This window comes from Chionomys nivalis, chromosome 2 (assembly GCF_950005125.1).
Source record: "Chionomys nivalis chromosome 2, mChiNiv1.1, whole genome shotgun sequence".
Lineage (NCBI taxonomy): Eukaryota > Metazoa > Chordata > Mammalia > Rodentia > Cricetidae > Chionomys > Chionomys nivalis.
The window spans coordinates 71,728,193-71,746,663 of record NC_080087.1 but is presented as its reverse complement, the minus strand read 5'-3'; the positions used below and the strand labels follow the sequence as shown (position 1 = coordinate 71,746,663).

Here is an 18,471-nt window from a genome sequence, read left to right as displayed (position 1 = left end):
CCAACATCAGCCCTTTTAGGTGTCTGCAAGCTTAATCTTTCCCAGGGATCCTGATCTGCAGGACCATCTTTCAGGTAGACATGTCCTCAGCTGCTCTTTGAAATGCTTGTTCTCTGATTCTTTTGAAATATAGCGAATGAGATGGCTCAGTGGATAAAGCATTGCTCAGGACTGAGGACTCAAGTTTGATCTTTGGAACCCAAGTAAAGGTAGAAGGAGTGTTCCCCTGGCCTGCATACACATGCTGTGGTGTGCATGTACACACACATACACAGTAGTAATAGACCAAAAACTAAAGTTTAAAATATTTTTAAAACTAAAAATATATTGAACTCCTGATTGCCCTCCTCTATCCCCGGGTGCTGGGAGTACGGGGGTGCATATTTATGTAAGAATTTCCACCTTATTTTTACAATTTTACAAAATTTCAGATAGCCCAATATATATTCCCAAATCAAATTTTATAGTCAACTTTAAAAGGCAGGTAGTTAAGCTTCCATCTGATAAAAATCTAAACATCCATAATCCCTTGAGTTATTTTACCCTTCTCTCATTTCCCCTGAAGATAAACTCAGACTTATTAAATGAAAAAGCAACCCAGAGCCCAGTCACAGCTTTTGACTCTCTGGTCACTACACTGATGAAGCCACACCAATCACTCCCTCGACTATAGCAGTTAGCTATGACTCTAGGGCGTCCATTACCTCCTTTTATTCCCATAGTGTTGTAGAACTTAAAGACAATTCTGAGGCCATTTCTGAGCCCTCTCAGCCTTAGTGCTCCCTCCCCCATCCCTGGGAATCTAACAGCTATACATGTACATACTGGAATATTGGAGACTCTCTATCTCCTTATGTCCTTGTGGATGTTCTCCAAATAGAGTTCCATTCCTAGAATTGGGACAAGATAACCCACAGATGTCCACAGATGTTTTGACTCTGTCCCTGGAAAGGGGTCAGAATGACCCCCAGATGTTACCTCACCTGATCTGGCAACCGCTTTCCAGCCCTGGTTCAGACCACTTGTTATTAGAAGCCCCCTGAATAAGCCAATCCTAATAGTTGGAAAACAACTCCTGAGTTCTCTCCTTGTTTCTGTGACTTTTTGCTTTAAAAATGGCTTGTATGCAAACTTGTGCAACCACTTTGGAAATCAGTGTGGCGATTTCTCAGGAAATTTGGGATCAACCTACCCCAAGATCCAGTAATACCACTCTTGGGAATATACCCAAGAGATGCCCTATCATATGACAAAAGTATCTGTTCAACTATGTTCATAGCAGCATTGTTTGTAATAGCCAGAACATGGAAACAACCTAGATGCCCTTCAATGGAGGAATGGATCAAGAAAGTGTGGAATATATACATATTAGAGTACTACTCAGCGGTAAAAAACAATGACTTCTCGAATTTTGCGTGCAAATGGATGGAAATAGAAAACACTATCCTGAGTGAGGTATCCCAGACCCAAAAAGAGGAACATGGGATATACTCACTCATAATCGGTTTCTAGCCATAAATAAAGGACATTGAGCATATAATTTGTGACCCTAGAGAAGCTAAATAAGAAAGTGAACCCAAAGAAAATCGTATAGTCATCCGCCTGGAGAGGGGAAGTAGACAAGATTGCAGGGCAAAAACTGGGAACTTGTGGGTGAGGTGGCATGGGGCAAAGGGGAAATGGGATGAGAAATGTGAGAAGGGGAGGATGGGAGGAGCTTGGGTGATTTGGATGGTTGGGATATAGGAAGGGTGGATACGGGAGCAGCGAAGTATATATCCTAACTAAGGGAGCCATCTTAGGGTTGGCAAGAGACTTGACTCTAGAGGGGTTCGCAGGTGTCCAGGGAGATGTCCCCAGCTGGTACCTTGGGCAACTGAGGAGAGGGAACCTGAAATGACCCTATCCTATACTGATGAATATATTACATATCACCTTAGAACCTTCATCTGGCGATGGATCGAGGTAGAGACAGAGACTCAATTTGGAGCAACGGTCTGAGCTCTTAAGGTCCAAATGAAGAGCCGAAGGAAGGAGAACATGAGCAAGGAAATCAGGACCACGAGGGATGCACCCACCCACTGTGACAGTGGAACTGATTTATTGGGAGCCCATCAAGGCCAGCTGGTCTGGGACTGAATAAACATGGGTTGAAACTGGACTCTCTGAGCATGGCGGACAATGAAGGCTGATGAGAAGCCAAGGACAATGGCACTAGGTTTCGATCCTAATACATGAACTGGCTTTGTGGGAGCTTAGCTTGTTTAGACGCTCACCTTCCTGGACGTAGATAGAAGACCTTCGTCTTCCCGCAGGGCAGGGAATTTGGACTGCTCTTCAGTATCGAGAGGGAGGGGGAATGGTGTGGGGGGAGGAGAAGAGAAGTGGGGATAGGGGGAGGAGAGTGGGGGGAGGGGGCAATATTTCGAAGGAGGGGAGGGAAATGGGAAACGGGGAGCAGGTGGAAAAATTTTAATTAAAAAAGAATAAAAATAAAAAAAATGGCTTGTGACAGACATTCGGGGTCCTTGACATTGAATGCTGAGTGACCCTGCTGCGACAGAATTAAAATCCTCTTGCTTTTATATCAACTGCGGTGTGAGAGTATATTCTTGGGGTGACTCCTCTTCAGTAATTGGACTCTAGGGTCCAACAGTATGTGTAGGTCCCTCAAGCCACGTGAGTTCCCAGGCCCCTCCCCTGAGAACCTCCAACTGCCAGGTCCCACCCACAGAACACTCTAACTGCTCTAATGGCTGGACCTGCACCCCCACACTCTACTTGAATTCCCACCAACCTCCACCCTGGGAAGCTTCACCCTGAAAAGTTTCACCCCTCTCCCCAAGCAACTCTGCATAAGCCCTGCTCAGTTCTCTGCTGTTTCTCCCTGAGCAGAGGCTGATACCCTTCTGGGTTTTTTCCTCCCACTAAATCTCTTGGGTGAGATATTCCTTGGCTCCCAGATACCAGGGTATCTTTCCATCTGAGCTGTAATGCTTACAGTGTGTTCTTGCTGCAGCCATGGGGAAACTGGTAAAATCTCACCAAATCGTGTCTGCTCCTGTCATCTCCAGCATAGACACGGGACATCCCAGGCCTGACTTTTGCCCTGAGCTCTAATTTTCCAGCAGAAGGAAAGGCAACCTGTGATCGCTAAGCAAGTTGAGCCTCATATTTCAGTTCCATATTTTGGGAGCCATGCCTGGGGCAGCCTTTCTTCTCTCACCCCACTGGTTGTTAAGAGTTTCATGAGAAACCTTTCTACGTAACCCCACCCTGGGTTTTCACTCATGGCTTGGGGTTCTCCAGGTCCACGCAGTGGAAACTGGTGAAACAATCAGTTTTGCACACCATTCCAGAGACAAGGAGTGAGGTCATCAGCGAAGGTTCTGGAACTCTCTCTACTCACCTGTGAATAGTCCATAAGTGCTTTGGTAGTCATGAGACTCTGTGGGAAGAAGGTTGCCAAGGATCAAGGTAGGGGCTTCACCAGCTCAGGCCTCCTGCAATCCCTGTCCAATCCTGGAGCTATTAGGCATTATTATTTTTATTATTTATCCCTAGGCTTTAGCACACAAAGTCGACTCCTAGAAGACTCAATCTTCCTGGCTGAGTTAACCAACTTCTAGATAATCCCTCGATGTTAACCGCTCCAGTCTACTCTGAGTGTCTTCAAACCATGCCCTTCCATTCTGAGACTCACTAGGTTCCAGATCCGTAAGGCTGCAAGGAAAATTACCTTCTCATTGTAAGGCATAAATAGTCCTCTCAGTCTTGCAAACAAGACACACACCTGCCAATTAACCCTTTGCGGGTCCCACTCTCACCCAATCACATCGCCATCAGTAGCAAGGATTCCACTCACAAGCTCAGGGATACGAAAATAATCAGAAAATGGCACGCAGGGATTTCTGCAGTAAGGATGAGAACAGAACTCTCTCGGGGATCTAGGACTGTGGTGGGGCCAGGGGAACAGGTCACTTGGGCAGGTTGCGCCCCTGTGGCAACAGCCATTGTACTGGGCAAATGTTCGAGCATCCCTCACAGGGACCAGTAGACCTGCACCCCCTGCCTGTCCTCTCTACTCACCTTGGTCCCCACTCCACACACTTATATCAGTGATAGCCAGAAATACTCCAAAGCAGCTACAAGGACCGCTTGGCAGAGATTTAGGAAGTCTTGCCTACAGTTTGCGGTTCAAGCACCTAAAAGGCCTTTCTCGGAGTTCATTGGTCCAGCCTTTTGCCACTCGGCTCAAAGAATTTTGAGTAATGTAAGTTTCCTTATCCGCAGCGTTCCCCATTGGTTTCAGTGGCAGGTTCATGCTGCTAGAAATTTAAGAGTACGCCCACAGAGCCTCGCGGGGCTGCAATAACCAACTTTCCAGAATGAGTTAGGGTCTTTTGGGATAAAGGCCGGCGGTGTCCTCTCATATACTCCCAAGCCTGGGATCGACCCCGCCCTTTTAGAATCTCTTGGGTTAGGGGAACTGCCATGGAAAGTGCCAAGAGTACCAAAATATAGAGACCTAGCACTGTGTGACTCACATTGCATCAATGAGACCAACCAAACCAAAAGACAACAAAAATCTGGTTTTGGAGTCTCTTTGTATGAACAAAAGTAGGCTGGCGAAGTAGACAGACGAGGACTGCGTCTCTCCAGAGGGGGAAACTGAATTTGGAGTCATGTGTAGATAGATGTTCAGTTTGTGATTAATATGGCTGTATATTACCCATACGATGGCATTTTGAAGCCCTCTCTCATCTTCGAGCCCTTACATTCTTTCTGGTTCCTCTTCAATAGCGTTTCCTGGGCATTGCAGAGAATATGTCCTATTTAGGGCGAACACTCAACCATCGAAGTCTTTTTCTTTTTTAATATTTATTTTTATTTCTCTCTCTCCCTTTCTTTCTGTGTGTTTATGGAGGCCAGAAGAGGTTATCAGATCTCCCAGAGCTGGGGCCAAGGTCAGCCATTACTATCTGAGGTAGATGCTGGGACTGAACTGGGCTGCACCGGAAAATCAGTACTAGCTCTTTAACTACTAGACAGCTCTTTTCTTGAGTGCTTGCTTGGAGGTTCTAGCCGGAGAGGGCAAATACTCATATATTCGTGATCAAAGGCTGCTTCTTTACCAGGGAACGTTTTCCTTTTGGACCAAGCTCACAGCTTCAGAAGGGATATGCACGAAACAGCAAGGGAGGAAGAGAACACTTGCCTAGCTAGCCAGTCAACTAATCAACCCTGGCAATCAATGGGCTTACAGATGTTGTAGCCAGACTGCCAGCACATTCTAAGAGCATTTCTTTTTTTAAAAAAATATTTATTTATTTATTATGTATACAATATTCTGTCTGTGTGCATACCTGCAGGCCAAAAGAGGGCACCAGACCCTATTACAGATGGTTGTGAGCCACCATGTGGTTGCTGGGAATTGAACTCAGGACCTTTGGAAGAGCAGGCAATGCTCTTAACCTCTGAGCCATCTCTCCAGCCCCCTAAGAGCGTTTCTTAATGTGAATCACAATGGACTCAATCAGTTTGAACGTGTTGTGAAGTTTTTTTAAATGTATAAGTTCCTTTAACTAAAATCACTAGTATAAATAAACTAGACTTTCCAAAAAAGAACTGCACACATGGGTTCTTTGTAACTTTATTAGTTGTCTTCAGCTGGCCACAAGCTGCTTGATCATTAACAGATGAACAAATAGGGACTTGTCCACAGAATAGAATTCTGCTTAACAATAATGTGTTCATATAGTAGGCAACAATAGCAAATCTAAACCAATTACCCAATATGAAAATAATTCGAAAACGGCAAGCACTTTATGATTCTCTTCAAATAAAAATTCTAAAAGCTCCATGTGTAAAATCAAGCCATTATGAAGGAAAGCAAGTCACCAGATACTTAAAACCCTGTGGAAACCAGATCACACAAGAGAAGAGAAATTCTGGATAGAAACGTTATTGAGATCATGAAGACCTTATGGATTTATAACCTGATCAATGCATATACCCATAAAAATGTACACATAAAAGCACATCTGTTACACATCAGCATGTTAATTTTACATAACTGAAGGAATGGTTTGCTCGGGTTCCATTTCAAAGGGTTCAGTCTGTCCTATTGGGGAAGCTAGGCTGGGGGTAGGGTATAGCTTAGTTCAAGGCAACAGGAGCATACGGCAAAGGCTGTGCACAGGATGGTAAAAAGCAGAGGGGCAACCGACACAACTAGGCCAGTGGTTCTCAAGCTTCCCAACGCTGACAGCCTTTAACACATTTCCTCATGTTGTCGTGATCCCTCCCAACCATAAAATGATTTGCTACTTCATGACTGTAATTTTGATACTATTATAAATCATAATGTAAACATGTGATATACAATCCAAAGGGCTCACAGCTCACAGGTGGAGAGCCACTTAATATGGACTGGGTATAACCTTCAAGAGCTGCTCCTAGTGACCAACTCCTGCCACCAGTGCCTCATCGCCTACGGATCCTACCATCTGCCAAAATAGCACTATTATCTGGGAAGCAGATTCTTAAATCTTGAGAGGCATTTCAGATCCAAACCATAAAATTCCATTCCTGGCTCCCAAAGGCTCATTGTCATTTTATGACGCAAAATGCATTCAACTGTCTTCAATCTTAACAGTTTCGGTACTGTTCAGAAGCTCAATGTTTCTTCTGAGAGCAAAGGTAAACACTTAACTGAGCCAAATAAACCCAAAAGAAGGTTATGTAAGTCCAAACTACAGTGGCGCAGTGTAACCATTCCTATTTCAAAAGGGAAGAATTGGACCTTAGAAGGGAGGAATGGGAACAAAGGAGAGAAAAACAATTGAATGGAAATCCTGTAGCCTCATTCCTGGGATCAGGATCACACATTGCCATCACCTGAGATCCAAAACGCTTGAGTATGCCTCCTCCTAAGGCCCTGTTATCTGAAGCCTGCATAGCCTCTACTGGACTGGTTCTAATTGGTCCCGGCAGTTTTGCTTGGCAGACATCCCATGTTCCCGACATACAGCATATACTTCAGTCTTAACTTCTCAAGCTCCATGAATCTCCCTGTCAGAGGTGTCTGAGGAAAGTGACTGTGGCCCACAGCACAGGCTATTCTCTGGACTCGATGGAAGCCTCCACAACATTATGACTTCTGCTCTACCTGCCTGTAATAGGAGCACTATGTCAACGGTATTAATGCTGCTAGTTCAAGCAGAACCACAGCCTCCTTGGTTCACAACTGCAGTAGCCTGCTTATGGGAGCTGGACCCAGGAAAGCCTCCCCCTAAGCAATTCTTTACAAAACCTTAGCAGTGCCCTTTAAAAGGGAAAGTCTTTCCCATGAGGTTTAGTTGAACAGCCTGGAGCCTTCAAGGTATTTTTTTAATGCCCTAGCAACGAAGTGCTTGTCTTCTTCTATAGTTTCCATTAGCAACTACGGCTGCTGTCTGCAGCTCCAACACATTTGGTTCCTGGCAAAACTGTAGCTTTTGAATCTTCATGCTCTGCTTTACGCTGATGTTTTTCATAGTAAATCCTGCTGTAAGCAGCCAGAAATTATTATGGCACAGCCTGAATTCAGACTCAGTTAAAATTTCAGGACACAAGATATGGGCAAATTATTTTCCAGAATGCAATGCCAGTGGTCTCTGTCTTTGTTCTCATATAGAAGACTCTGTCTCCCAACTAATCAATGTCCATATTCAGCAATCTGGGGCATCATGTCAGATCATGGTGATGGGAATGATGGAATACGTTTTAAGATATTCTAAGAGCACTAACAACTGACCTGACCTTCAAGGTAACCTGCGGTCTAAATACAAACTAAACACCCTCCTCCAACAAACAAACCAAAAGCTGGCATTGAGGCAGAAAGCTGGGACTAAACACTCTGCTTTGTTCCACTAAAGGTCTTGGAAAGCAACATAAATAAGAAGTATTCTTTCCCACGACAGTACCCCCACTGAAACATGAATGGAGCTGCCTCAAGCACTGTTCCAATCTATACAAACAGGGCCTATGGTAGTATTTTACCCACTTAAGGCTGTGAATAGAAACTCTTGATTAAAAGTACACGAAAGAAAAACCCATAAGGCTTTTAATATTGCACGGAACAGCAGGAGGTTACTGGTTAGTGATCTTGGAGTATGGAAACAGCTACATGAATCGTGTGAAACAAACGAATAAAAAAAGATAATCCTTCCTGAAGCATCCAGATAAACCCAGACCAAGTCCTTTCAGGCAGAAAACGGACCATAAGAAGGGATTAAGGTCATCTGCAGGGCACAGGCAACGGAGGCTTTCACTAGGGAAGGGGAGACTATGTTGGGGGGAATATTCACTCAGTGCAAGTTGTTAGATGAGAGACACTTTTCAGGAGACATGATGGCAGGTAATTAGTTCTGGCAAGGGAGAAAGGCTGTCTAGAACGTGCAGGGTGCCTTCAGTACATATTACACATGCCTGGAACTCATTTGGTACTCTGCCCCTCTGAACAACAGCGCGACACTCTTGGGATGTCTAAGGGTGTTTTCAGGCGCAGGCTTCCAGGATGTGATGTCTACCCCGCGTCGAAGGATTTCCCACATTTTCTGCCTTTCTGTGACATTTTTGGTGTTAGAAGATGCTAGAGGGTTGTCTAAGATGTGCCTCATTTGCTATATTTAGAAGGTCTTTCTCCAGCATGAAGTAACTGATGCCGGGTGAGGGTAGACACCTGGCTAAAAGATTTCCCGCACTGGTCACACTCATACGGCCGCTCCCCAGTGTGAATTCTGCTGTGCTGAACGAGGTTGGTAGTTCGACTGAAGGTCTTCCCACACTCCCCACACGTGTAAGGCCGTTCTCCAGTGTGAACCCTCTGGTGTTTCACCAGATCTGCTCTCCGGCTAAAGCATTTCCCACACTGATCACAGTTGTAAGGCTTGGCTTTAGTATGAATTTTCTGGTGTTCAGCTAGGTTGTAGCTCTCCCGGAAGAACTTCCCGCATTTGCCACACTCATATGGTCTTTCCCCCGTGTGAGTTCTCTGGTGGCGATCAAGTCTGGATTTGTATTCAAAGGCTTTCCCACATTCCTCGCATTTATAAGGGCTTTCTCCCGTGTGGACTCTCTGGTGTCTGACAAGGGTGGCCTTTTGCGTGTATGATTTCCCGCACTGCTCGCACTCATAAAATTCTGTTGTGGTGTGAATCCTACGGTGTTCAATGAGGTAGAAGTATTGTTTAAAGAATTTACCACATTCCCTACATTCGTAAGGCCTTTCTGAAGTGTGGGTTCTCTGGTGTTTCATGAGGGTGGCTCTTTGCCGAAAGCAGAGGCCACACTCCCCACACTCATAAGGCTTTTCTCCAGTATGAATTTTGGAGTGTTTAATGAGGTTGGCACTTTGGCTGAAGGACTTCCCACACTCTTCACAGCGATAGGGCTTTTCCCCGGTGTGCACTCTCTGGTGGACAGTGAGGGTGGCTCTGTGACTAAAGGATTTTTCACACTGCCCACATTCATAAGGCTTGTCTGTAGTGTGGGTCCTCCGGTGTGTGATCAGGCTGACGACCTGTCTAAATAGCCTTCCGCAGTCACCACATTCATAAGGCCACTCTCCTGTGTGCGTTCTCTGGTGCCGGAGAAGACTAGAATGGCACCCGAAGGCTTTCCCACACTCCAGACACTCATAAGGTCTCTCTCCACTGTGAACTCTGCAGTGTTCACTGAGGTTGGAGCTCTGACAAAAAGACTTTCCACATTCCCCACACTTATATGGTTTTTCTCCAGTATGACGTCTCTGGTGTATTCTAAGTGTAGCCTTTTGGCCAAACAGTTTTCCACAGTCACAACACTCATAGGGTCTTTTTTCAGTCTGGTCTGTCTGGGGTGGTACCAGTGTGTACTTGTTTAAGTCTTGCTCATGTTTGCTAGATCCAAACCCCTCCTTTTCATTGCAAACTCTCTGGTTCTCAAGAAGTCTGTGTTGGGGGCTGGAAGGTTTCTTATATTCATCTGACTTAGAATTATTTTTATTAGTGTGAAAAGCCTTTCCACGCTTAATTTTGTTTTGATTCTCACCTTTGAGAAGGGCCTGGGGTTGGAGAAGATTCCACCCAGCTGAGAAGTTTTCTCCAATCTTATTACAGATGAAAGAATTCCCCGATACATGGCATATACAGTTCTTCACAAGGGAGTCCACATCTTTCTTTAACCAATTCTTGGCTCTATGATGCTTCTGGTCCAGGAGGCTTGTACACACCTCAGTCAAATATGGTTTCTGCGCAGGTAGGTCATCCAGATGTAAAATGTCTTTCAGAACTGCGGCACAGATGTCAGAAGGATGAGTCTTCTGTGGGGGCAGGCCCTCCTTTGGAGTCCTGACCTGTGGTTTTTCAGCTGGTGAAACACTCGGTGCACGAGCTGCTTCTTCAGCCTCTGCTTCATGCCAACAAACTGCAAGGACAGAGAACATATTCACTGTGGTTGGAATTACCAATTATGTTTTACATTCATTCTCCTTACTGAATTCATCATGAGGGGTGGCTATAATTTTTTATTTTAAATTTTATATGCTTAGCTTTATATTCAGATCATCTTATGATTAACAGGATACATGAAAAAATATTTACCCCAGCTTCTAGCTACCTTTATTACAAGATAAAAGGTTTATCAACTGGATAGAAAGGAAAAAGACATAAACCAGTTAATCTCTCAGAGCAAATCTCCTTCTTCGGCAGATATCTCTCTGAAAGACTAGCGAGTGTCCAGCAATCTGCTTCTAGCCAACCATCTGCAGGTGGATTCTATTTCTGTGCTTGGTGAGGGAAGAAGGAATATTATTTAAATGTTCCCATAAAAGAGGAAAGACTATAGGGCAGACAGCCAGTTCTTCCCTTATAGGCACTATCTATGTTTAAATGGAAACATCTCTCCAATGTCTACTTCTTTAGTTCCTTTTTTTCTTTAAGATTTATTTTTGTCTTTCTATGTGTTGTGTACATAAGTGTGTCTGTGTATATGTGCGCATGCACACAGGCCAGAGAGGATGTCAAATCTCCTGGAGCTGGGTTGTAGATTGTAAGCTGCCTGATGGACAGGGAGGCCAACTCTTAATAGCTAGCATAAAACTTAACAATAAACACATAGTTCAGTTGCCATTAGAATAATCCAGATCCAACACTGCAAACCATGTCTGCAGAGTTTGTATATCTAAGAATAGACTTCTTTGCCTTAACCACCCCAGCCATATTCCAGACAAGAAGGCCATATCCTGGGGATGGAGAGATGTCTCAGTGGTTAAGAGTGAGCACTGCTCTTCCGAAAGACACAAGTTTGATTTCCATTATCCACATTGGGTATCTCAGAACCATCTCTAACTCTAGCTTCAAGAGATGCAATTTTCTCTTCTAGCCTGCACTCGAGTGCACATCATCTGCAGTCCAGTCAATCCTTTTCTTGCATTTGCATCCTCAGCACCTGCTGTTTCCTCACAACATCCTTGAATGATGCAGTGCACCCCCTCTCAGAAATAAAGCCCCTTTCAATAGCACTCACCTCTCCATGCTGCCATTCAGTCATCTCTAGAAATCAAAACCCATGGTCCGCCTTAGCGGAAGTGCGACAGCAGGCAGGGCTGCTCATGTGGTGGAGCAGAGGGCATTCTCTGGATTACTCCAATTATTGCCTGAAGTACTGATCAACACGTGTTGCCCGACTGCCCTTCTGAGTACCGGCATGCACACGCTTTGGTAGGTACTTGTCTGTGCACTGTTCTACTTAAAACTAACAGGTCACACTGTTTGGCAAGTGTTAGGTTTTCTCCATGTATCTTTGGGTCTAAAGGTTGCAGCCCTCTTGTGTGTCTCTGGGCCTGTTTGGTTCTGGGAACCACAGGTAAGGTAAGAACAGGATGGGCTGTAGTTGCAGGAATTTTCAGGGCTATTGGCTAGCTGATGGGAGATAAAAGCTCCAGAAGAAACAATGTGAGGAGATATCCCTCATTACAATTTAAAATGACTGAGGGTCCCACTCAACAGGTAGGCAGTGAAGGGTAACATGGAGGACTAAAGGTCAGTGGCATTCCCCACTGACTTTAAAACATACTTTATAGGTGGTAGCAAAGAGGGTCATAAGGCCCCTAGTCGACATGCCTATTAAGTTATCACAAAACAAAGCTAAAGTGACCACTGTTCTTCCAGATACAGAGTCCAAGCATGTTATGTGAAAGTAGAACACCTTAGGGGCAGTCACCATTTCTATAGAGACTATACCTAACATGGGGGGCTCATCAAGTAAATATCTAAACAAAAGGTGCAGACCCCAGGCCTTCCCTACCTCCCAAGATCATCTGATGTGTGAAAAATGGAAACTAAAGAAACCAAAGGTTCAGAAATTAATAGCTCAAAAATACAAATACAGATATGCAGAAGTGGGGAATATTAAAAAGAAAAACAATTGGTAGATAATGATAGTACTATGAATACATATATAATATGTGTATGTGTGAGTGTGTGGTGTGGTGTGTGAGTTATGTGTGTGATGTGTATGTTGTGTGTGAGTGTGGTGTCTGTGTGGTGTGTGTGGTGTATGTGTGTATGAATGTATACTTTAAAAGAAGATTCCTCTCTGTACCCGAAGGCCTAGCTCCAGACCAAGGTCCTCCTCAGACTGGCTTTGCCTGGCCCAGGATCAATCAAACAGCTCATGCACCAGTTTTATCTGGCCTAGCTCCATCCCACAGATCCCATCCTTGTACAGTCTAAGGCGGGACAGAATCTCATATCAGACACAGAGCCAAAGAAATAAGTCCACGTGCCCAGACCACATAAGCACCAAGCATCATAGCATGAAATCCCTGAAAGAGACAAGTTAGTTATCAGACACCAGCTAGAAGGGAAAAAACTTGGAGATAAAGGAATTATGGATAACGAACATGGCCATCTGGCCAAGGAAAGGGCAATGTCACTTTCAAAGCTGTGGTTATTGTTAACTGTCAATTTAACACAATCTCGGATGACCTGGAAAAAGGCCCACCGGCATGTCTGTGGGAGACTGTTTTGACTACCCTGAGGTGGATAGCCTGCCCATTATGGGTGTCACCATTCCCTGGGCTTGGCAGTCCTAGACTGACTATGAACGAGAAAATGAGCTGAGCACTGGCATGCATGAATTCCCTGTTCTTTGCTCTCAACTGTGGGTGTGATGTGACCAGTTTTCTCAAACTGCTGTGACATCTCGACCATCATGGAGTATAATGTGGAACTGTTGAGTCTAAACAAAGCCTTTCTTCCTCATGTTGCTTTCATCAAGATATTTTATCAAAGCCACAGAAAAAAAAAACTACAGACATATTACCCTGACGGTAGGACTTCTGCCACCCAGACATTCCGATGAATGCTCTGGGGTGGCAGGTGTTATGGTTGCTCAGGGCAGTGCCCATAGCTCAGCACTGATACCCATAACACACCTGCTGAGAGAGTAGGGAAGTCAACAGGCCTACAGCTTGATTGTGGAAAGGGCAGAGCTCTGGTTCTAGGAGAAAGAGACAGATGGGAACCAAGACGCAGGGGAGGTACAGGTCCTTACCTAGTGAGGATATAAGGGCAAAGTTCTCCAGCATCACATCGAGATACAGTAGCCTCTGCGCTTCATCCAGGAGCTCCCACTCTTCCTGGCAGAAGTACACAGCCACGTCTTCAAAGGTCATGCAGTCCTGTGATGGGGGCAAGTCCATCAATGAAAAACTTCTTTTAGGATTCCTAGTTTTCTCACCACGCATGCTCCCTTTGCTTACTGTCCTCTTGAGAAGAAAGAAAGCCCAACACACAGATTCACCTGTGACCTCATTCCTAGATCACCATGACCTCCCAATGCACCCAGAAAAAGGTGAGGGGGGAGTAGCTATTGGACCTGCCAATAACAAGGCTACCAAAACTTCTTTTAAGGCTATGGGCCCCAAGGATTGGAGAAGGTGGAACATAAAACCACAGTGTGAGGGTCTTAAATTTTTTTTCCCCTAAGCAACAGGCGGTCCGTTTTGACTCCTACACCAGCTCATTTCCCTTTGTACGTGGTGGGTCTCTCTGTGCTTGTCAAGCCACAGAGAGCAGAAGGGGTTGGGGCACCCACTCTTATCCCAGCTCGTCCACAGTTACTCATGCACTAAGGGAAGGGACCCTATTACAGCTGCTTCCTTGCGGACAAACTAGGTCACGGCAGGGTCCTATTGCAATGGTTTCCTTGCTCATAGACAGAGGCTGAGACTCATTTGCTATTGAAGGGATATGATTTACCTATCAACCAATAGAAAGGGGGTGTGGGACTAGGGGTGGGGCCCCTGAACCCAGATAATTCCACACATGTTTAGAGATAATGGTACTCAGGTATGAATGTCCCCCTCCACGTACCTGAAGAGTCTGAGAAGCTTATCGGTAAACTTAGTTCTGTTCTGATCTCTTTTTCCTGTCTTTAACTCTTTAACTGACGGAGACAGCTCACAAAGTCTAGCTGGCCTGTCTTTGGTCAAGCAATTTTCCTAGGATTCCCCCACAAAACCAAGTAAGACATTGCCTGTCATCCAAATCCCAAGGCCTGCAGGTGTCGAGCTAACATTTCCCATGGCTGTGTGTTTCTTCTTACTCCATACCTTTCTTATACAGCTCACCCCCACAGGCACCTCAAACCCCAGACCCCATACATAACAGAGGCATCTGCCTGGACATTGTTTGGCTGAAGGTATCTAGAGAAAGCTTCCTAAATGGAAGTAAGAGAATTTCTAGTGTCAGGGGCCACTGCCATCCTCTCTCATTGCCTTTATGGGTGACTGTTACTTGTTCCAATGCTAGCCACCATCATGACTTGGGGAATGACAGGTTGGTTTCCCATTTGTGAGGCATTCAATGCCACCCCACCTGTCACAGGCTTCCTCTAACTAAACTCCACTGAATGTCTATCTACACAAGCCTCCTCTCCAGAATACTGATCTTCCTAGATGAACACCTGTGCCCCCGAGCACCCATCTGTCTGAAAGAACCTCTTCAGACACCCCAAGGATCCCTTCTAACTGCTGGCAAGGCTGGTGTGTGTGTGTGTGTGTACACAGACACGCATACTAGCCATTGTGTGATGTTACCTCACTGATTCCAAGTTGGTTTTTTTAACCTGAGGTGCGTTCCATGCTTCCTATGGAAGCCTTGGCCAGCTACTAGATCAGCAACATTCTCCTGTGGTTCTGACAGCTCCTCCACCCCCTCAGGTGTGCTAACGATGTCTATATCTCCAGCTAGATGCTGCTCAGTCATCAGATCTAGTCCTGACTCTCACCCCTTTCTGCTAATGGCATTCCTATCAAGATCAGGTTCCTTCTGGGCGTGATGTACACACTCATAGTCTAAGCACTTAGAAGGCTGAGGCAGGAGTAGTAGCTGACCCAAGGAGTTAAAAACAAACAAACAAAAACAAAACAGCCTTAAGAACATGAAGAAGTGAAGAACAAAAAATAAAATAAAAAAGACCCAACTCCATTTCCTAACTGAAAGTCAAGCTACAGTTCAGGGAAAAATCAGCCTTCACCATTTGGGGTGTCTCTAGGATTAATCGTTCCCAGAGTTTCAGACCTGTATGACTAGCTAGCACCTGACACCTCCTCTATGGATTTTGAAATCTCAATAGCCCTCTTTTGGTATTTATTTATTAATTGTGTGAGTTTTCATGTGTGTGAAACAGCATGCATGCGGAGCGCAGGATAACTTAATGGAGTTGATCCACTGTCTTCCACTGTGCGTGTCCTGGGGTTGGTTAGTTCAAGTTCTCAGGCTTGGTCCTAAGTGCCTTTACCCATGCTGATCCTGTCTCTCTCTCTCTTCCTTAGGTTTATTCATTTATGAATTGTGGTATGTGTGTGTGTGTGTGTGTGTGTGCGCATGCACATATATGTGGGTATAAACACGGGAATGAGGGGACAATTTGCAGGAGCCAGTTTTCTCCTTCTGGAGGTACTAGAGATTGATTTAGGTCCTCTGGTTTGGTGGCAAGTGCCTTTACTTGCTGAGTTATCTTACCAACCACTCTGTCTTTCTCAGGTTCTCACCACGTAGTCCAGGCTGGCTTTGAACTGGTGGTCCTCTTGCCTCTGCCTTCCCAAGTGTTGAGATTACAGGGGTGTGCTTCCATGCTGGACTGTACAACCCACTCTTATGGAGTCCCACAAAAATGAACTCTACTACCATCTTGAGACAAGGAGTGGGGCCACACTGGTGCGGTTCTGGAACACGCTCCACTCACCTGCGTACAGACCACATGTGTTTCTGTGGACCTCGTTATCTGTGGGAAGAAAGTTGTAAGAGTCAAGCACCACGGTAGGGTTTCATGGGTTCAGGCCTTTCCGTGACCGCTGTCCAGTCCCACATCTTCACGACCTTTGTATGTCTAAACTATCTCTAAATCTTAATGCACAACGCTGAGCCATAGCAGCTATTGGGTTGCACAAAGCTCACCCTTCCCGAGGCTCCTGTATCCCCTTCCAACCCATTTTAGCTCTGTGCAGCTTTTGGAATATTTTGAATAACCTCTGACCGCATTCATCTACCACTCAGTTCCGCTGGCTCCTAGGTCGCTGAGGACGTAAATAATACGCTCCACCTTGACATTTTTTAAAGCCAGAATGCTTTCAGCTCAAGTGTCCCATAAACATGACATTACCCATACCAATCTCCTCCTGGTCCCTCTCTCCCAAGCCTCACATTAGTTATGAGAAATCGGGACCCTGCCCACGGGCTCGGTACTGTTCTGGACTCAGGGATTTCTTCCAGCGGGGCGTGAGCTGAGCGGGGATGGCGTGGGTGGTGGGCGCTCAACAGGCTCTAGGACTCCAGTGTCAGGGGCGTGGGGGGGGCGGTGCCTAGCATGCAGCACTCACCTGAGACTGGTGCTTCTGAGTCGCCATCGGACTCTGCTGATGTTGCTGGGGCCCGCGCACGGCCATCACCGCAGCCGGTGGTCTCATCGGCCGTCACTCCGCGCCTGCTCGTTCTCTTACCTTGAGTCCAACTTGGCGATCTAAAAGCTCAGATTCCTTCAACAGTCTACCCCTGGGAAGTTAAACCATAGACAGGACGCAATATAGGAAGTCCCGCCCAGTGCCTGTCTGTCCTGCCAGTCTGAAACGACTGTCATTGGCTCAACATTTGCAACGCTCCTCTTGGCATTATGGGTAATGTAGTTCCTACTGCTCCAGTAGACAACGTCAACCCTGTCCATCCTCAGAAGTCTCTACTTATTTCTGAATACTTCTTCAGTAAAGGAAGAGTGGGGATTTTATTTGGGGAAACCTATACGTATTCATAAAGGAAAAGCACGCCAGACGCTGGCATATCCATGACCATGTTTAGTGAAGGAATATGTTGATTCTTAACGAAAGATTATAGACACATTGCGGTATATTTTAAATAGAGGTAATTTAGCACAAATTTAGAAATTAAAATGGCAGACGGGAAAACCTGTACACGACTTTATTTTCTAAACCTCTCTTTGAGTTTTGAATTAAGTATAGAGTAAGTAAGTAAAAATAAATAGCAAGAAGTAGAGAAATATCAACACATCAATTTGGAATCTGAAAACTCCCAGCCGAAACGGACAAGGCAGCCAGCTGGTGTCCCCAATGCGGAGGGTCCCAGGCATAGCAGTGTCTCCTCCGGTGCAGAAGAGTTCGTCGGGGAAAAAAAAGAACAAACATCATCACGTCCGGTGTTCACCACATCTGGCAGAAACTGGCAGGGAAGGCGAGACAGTGGCATAGGTTTCTGCTTGAGCTTTCTCCACTAAGATGAGCATCCCAAGGCGGAACACCTTTTTCTCACTGCATGAATTTATTCATTCATTTATTGTTTATTTGTTTGTTTTTGAGACGAGGACTCACTTCATAACCCTGGCAGTCCTGAACTCAGTCTGTAAACCAGGCTGGTCTTAGACTCTTAGAGATCCTCCTGGCTCTGCCTCTGGAGTGCTGGGTTTAAAGGTGTGCACCACCATTCCTGGCCCATTGCAGGCATTTTCATATCAGGAGAAATAGCGGTAGAGTCTATTGACAATGTTCACTTTCGAGCTGTTCTTTAGGGACACGTGATTAATTTAGGCTGTTTTGCTCTTCCCTCCTCATCTCAGAACTAGGAGAGGGAGCAGTTCATCTTTAGACAAGGGGAAGTGCATTTTCTAGATTGGTTTTGAGGTGCTCATCAAAGAAAGATTCTATAGGATTGTGTGTGTGTGTATTACTGGAGATCAAACCCAGGACCTGTACATGTTAGGCATGCACTAAATCACTTAAAAAGAAAACAAAGAAAGAGCAGAAATTAAATAAAATATGAAATGAAGTGACATTATTTAAAGAATAATTTGCAAACAATGAAATAATATTAAAATACCCTAAGTGTATTTGAAACTATTTGGAAGTATCATAAAAAGAGAAATAAAAATAGC

The 18,471-nt window shown here is 45.2% G+C and overlaps 1 protein-coding gene across 1 annotated transcript; it reads right to left on the bottom strand.

The window, feature by feature from the left end:
* Positions 1-5,665: 5,665 nt before the first annotated feature.
* On the bottom strand, positions 5,666-17,074 carry LOC130869560 (zinc finger protein 883-like). Its single transcript, XM_057761822.1, has 4 exons — positions 16,913-17,074; positions 16,279-16,317; positions 13,582-13,708; positions 5,666-10,449 (listed from the first exon to the last, which is right to left on the bottom strand). Exons 1-4 carry the CDS (start codon positions 16,997-16,999, stop codon positions 8,660-8,662), a joined length of 2,043 nt encoding a protein of 680 aa, XP_057617805.1. The 5' UTR covers positions 17,000-17,074; the 3' UTR covers positions 5,666-8,659.
* Positions 17,075-18,471: the final 1,397 nt, after the last annotated feature.

Excerpts from the sequence above, each read along its gene's own strand:
- LOC130869560 (XM_057761822.1), bottom strand. The coding sequence starts at position 16,999 with ATGAGACCACCGGCTGCGGTGATGGCCGTGCGCGGGCCCCAGCAACAT. Across the intron at positions 16,318-16,912 it reads CTCAGAAGCACCAGTCTCAG|ATAACGAGGTCCACAGAAAC; the intron begins GTGAGTGCTGCA and ends TTCTTCCCACAG. Across the intron at positions 13,709-16,278 it reads CACATGTGGTCTGTACGCAG|GACTGCATGACCTTTGAAGA; the intron begins GTGAGTGGAGCG and ends CCCCCATCACAG.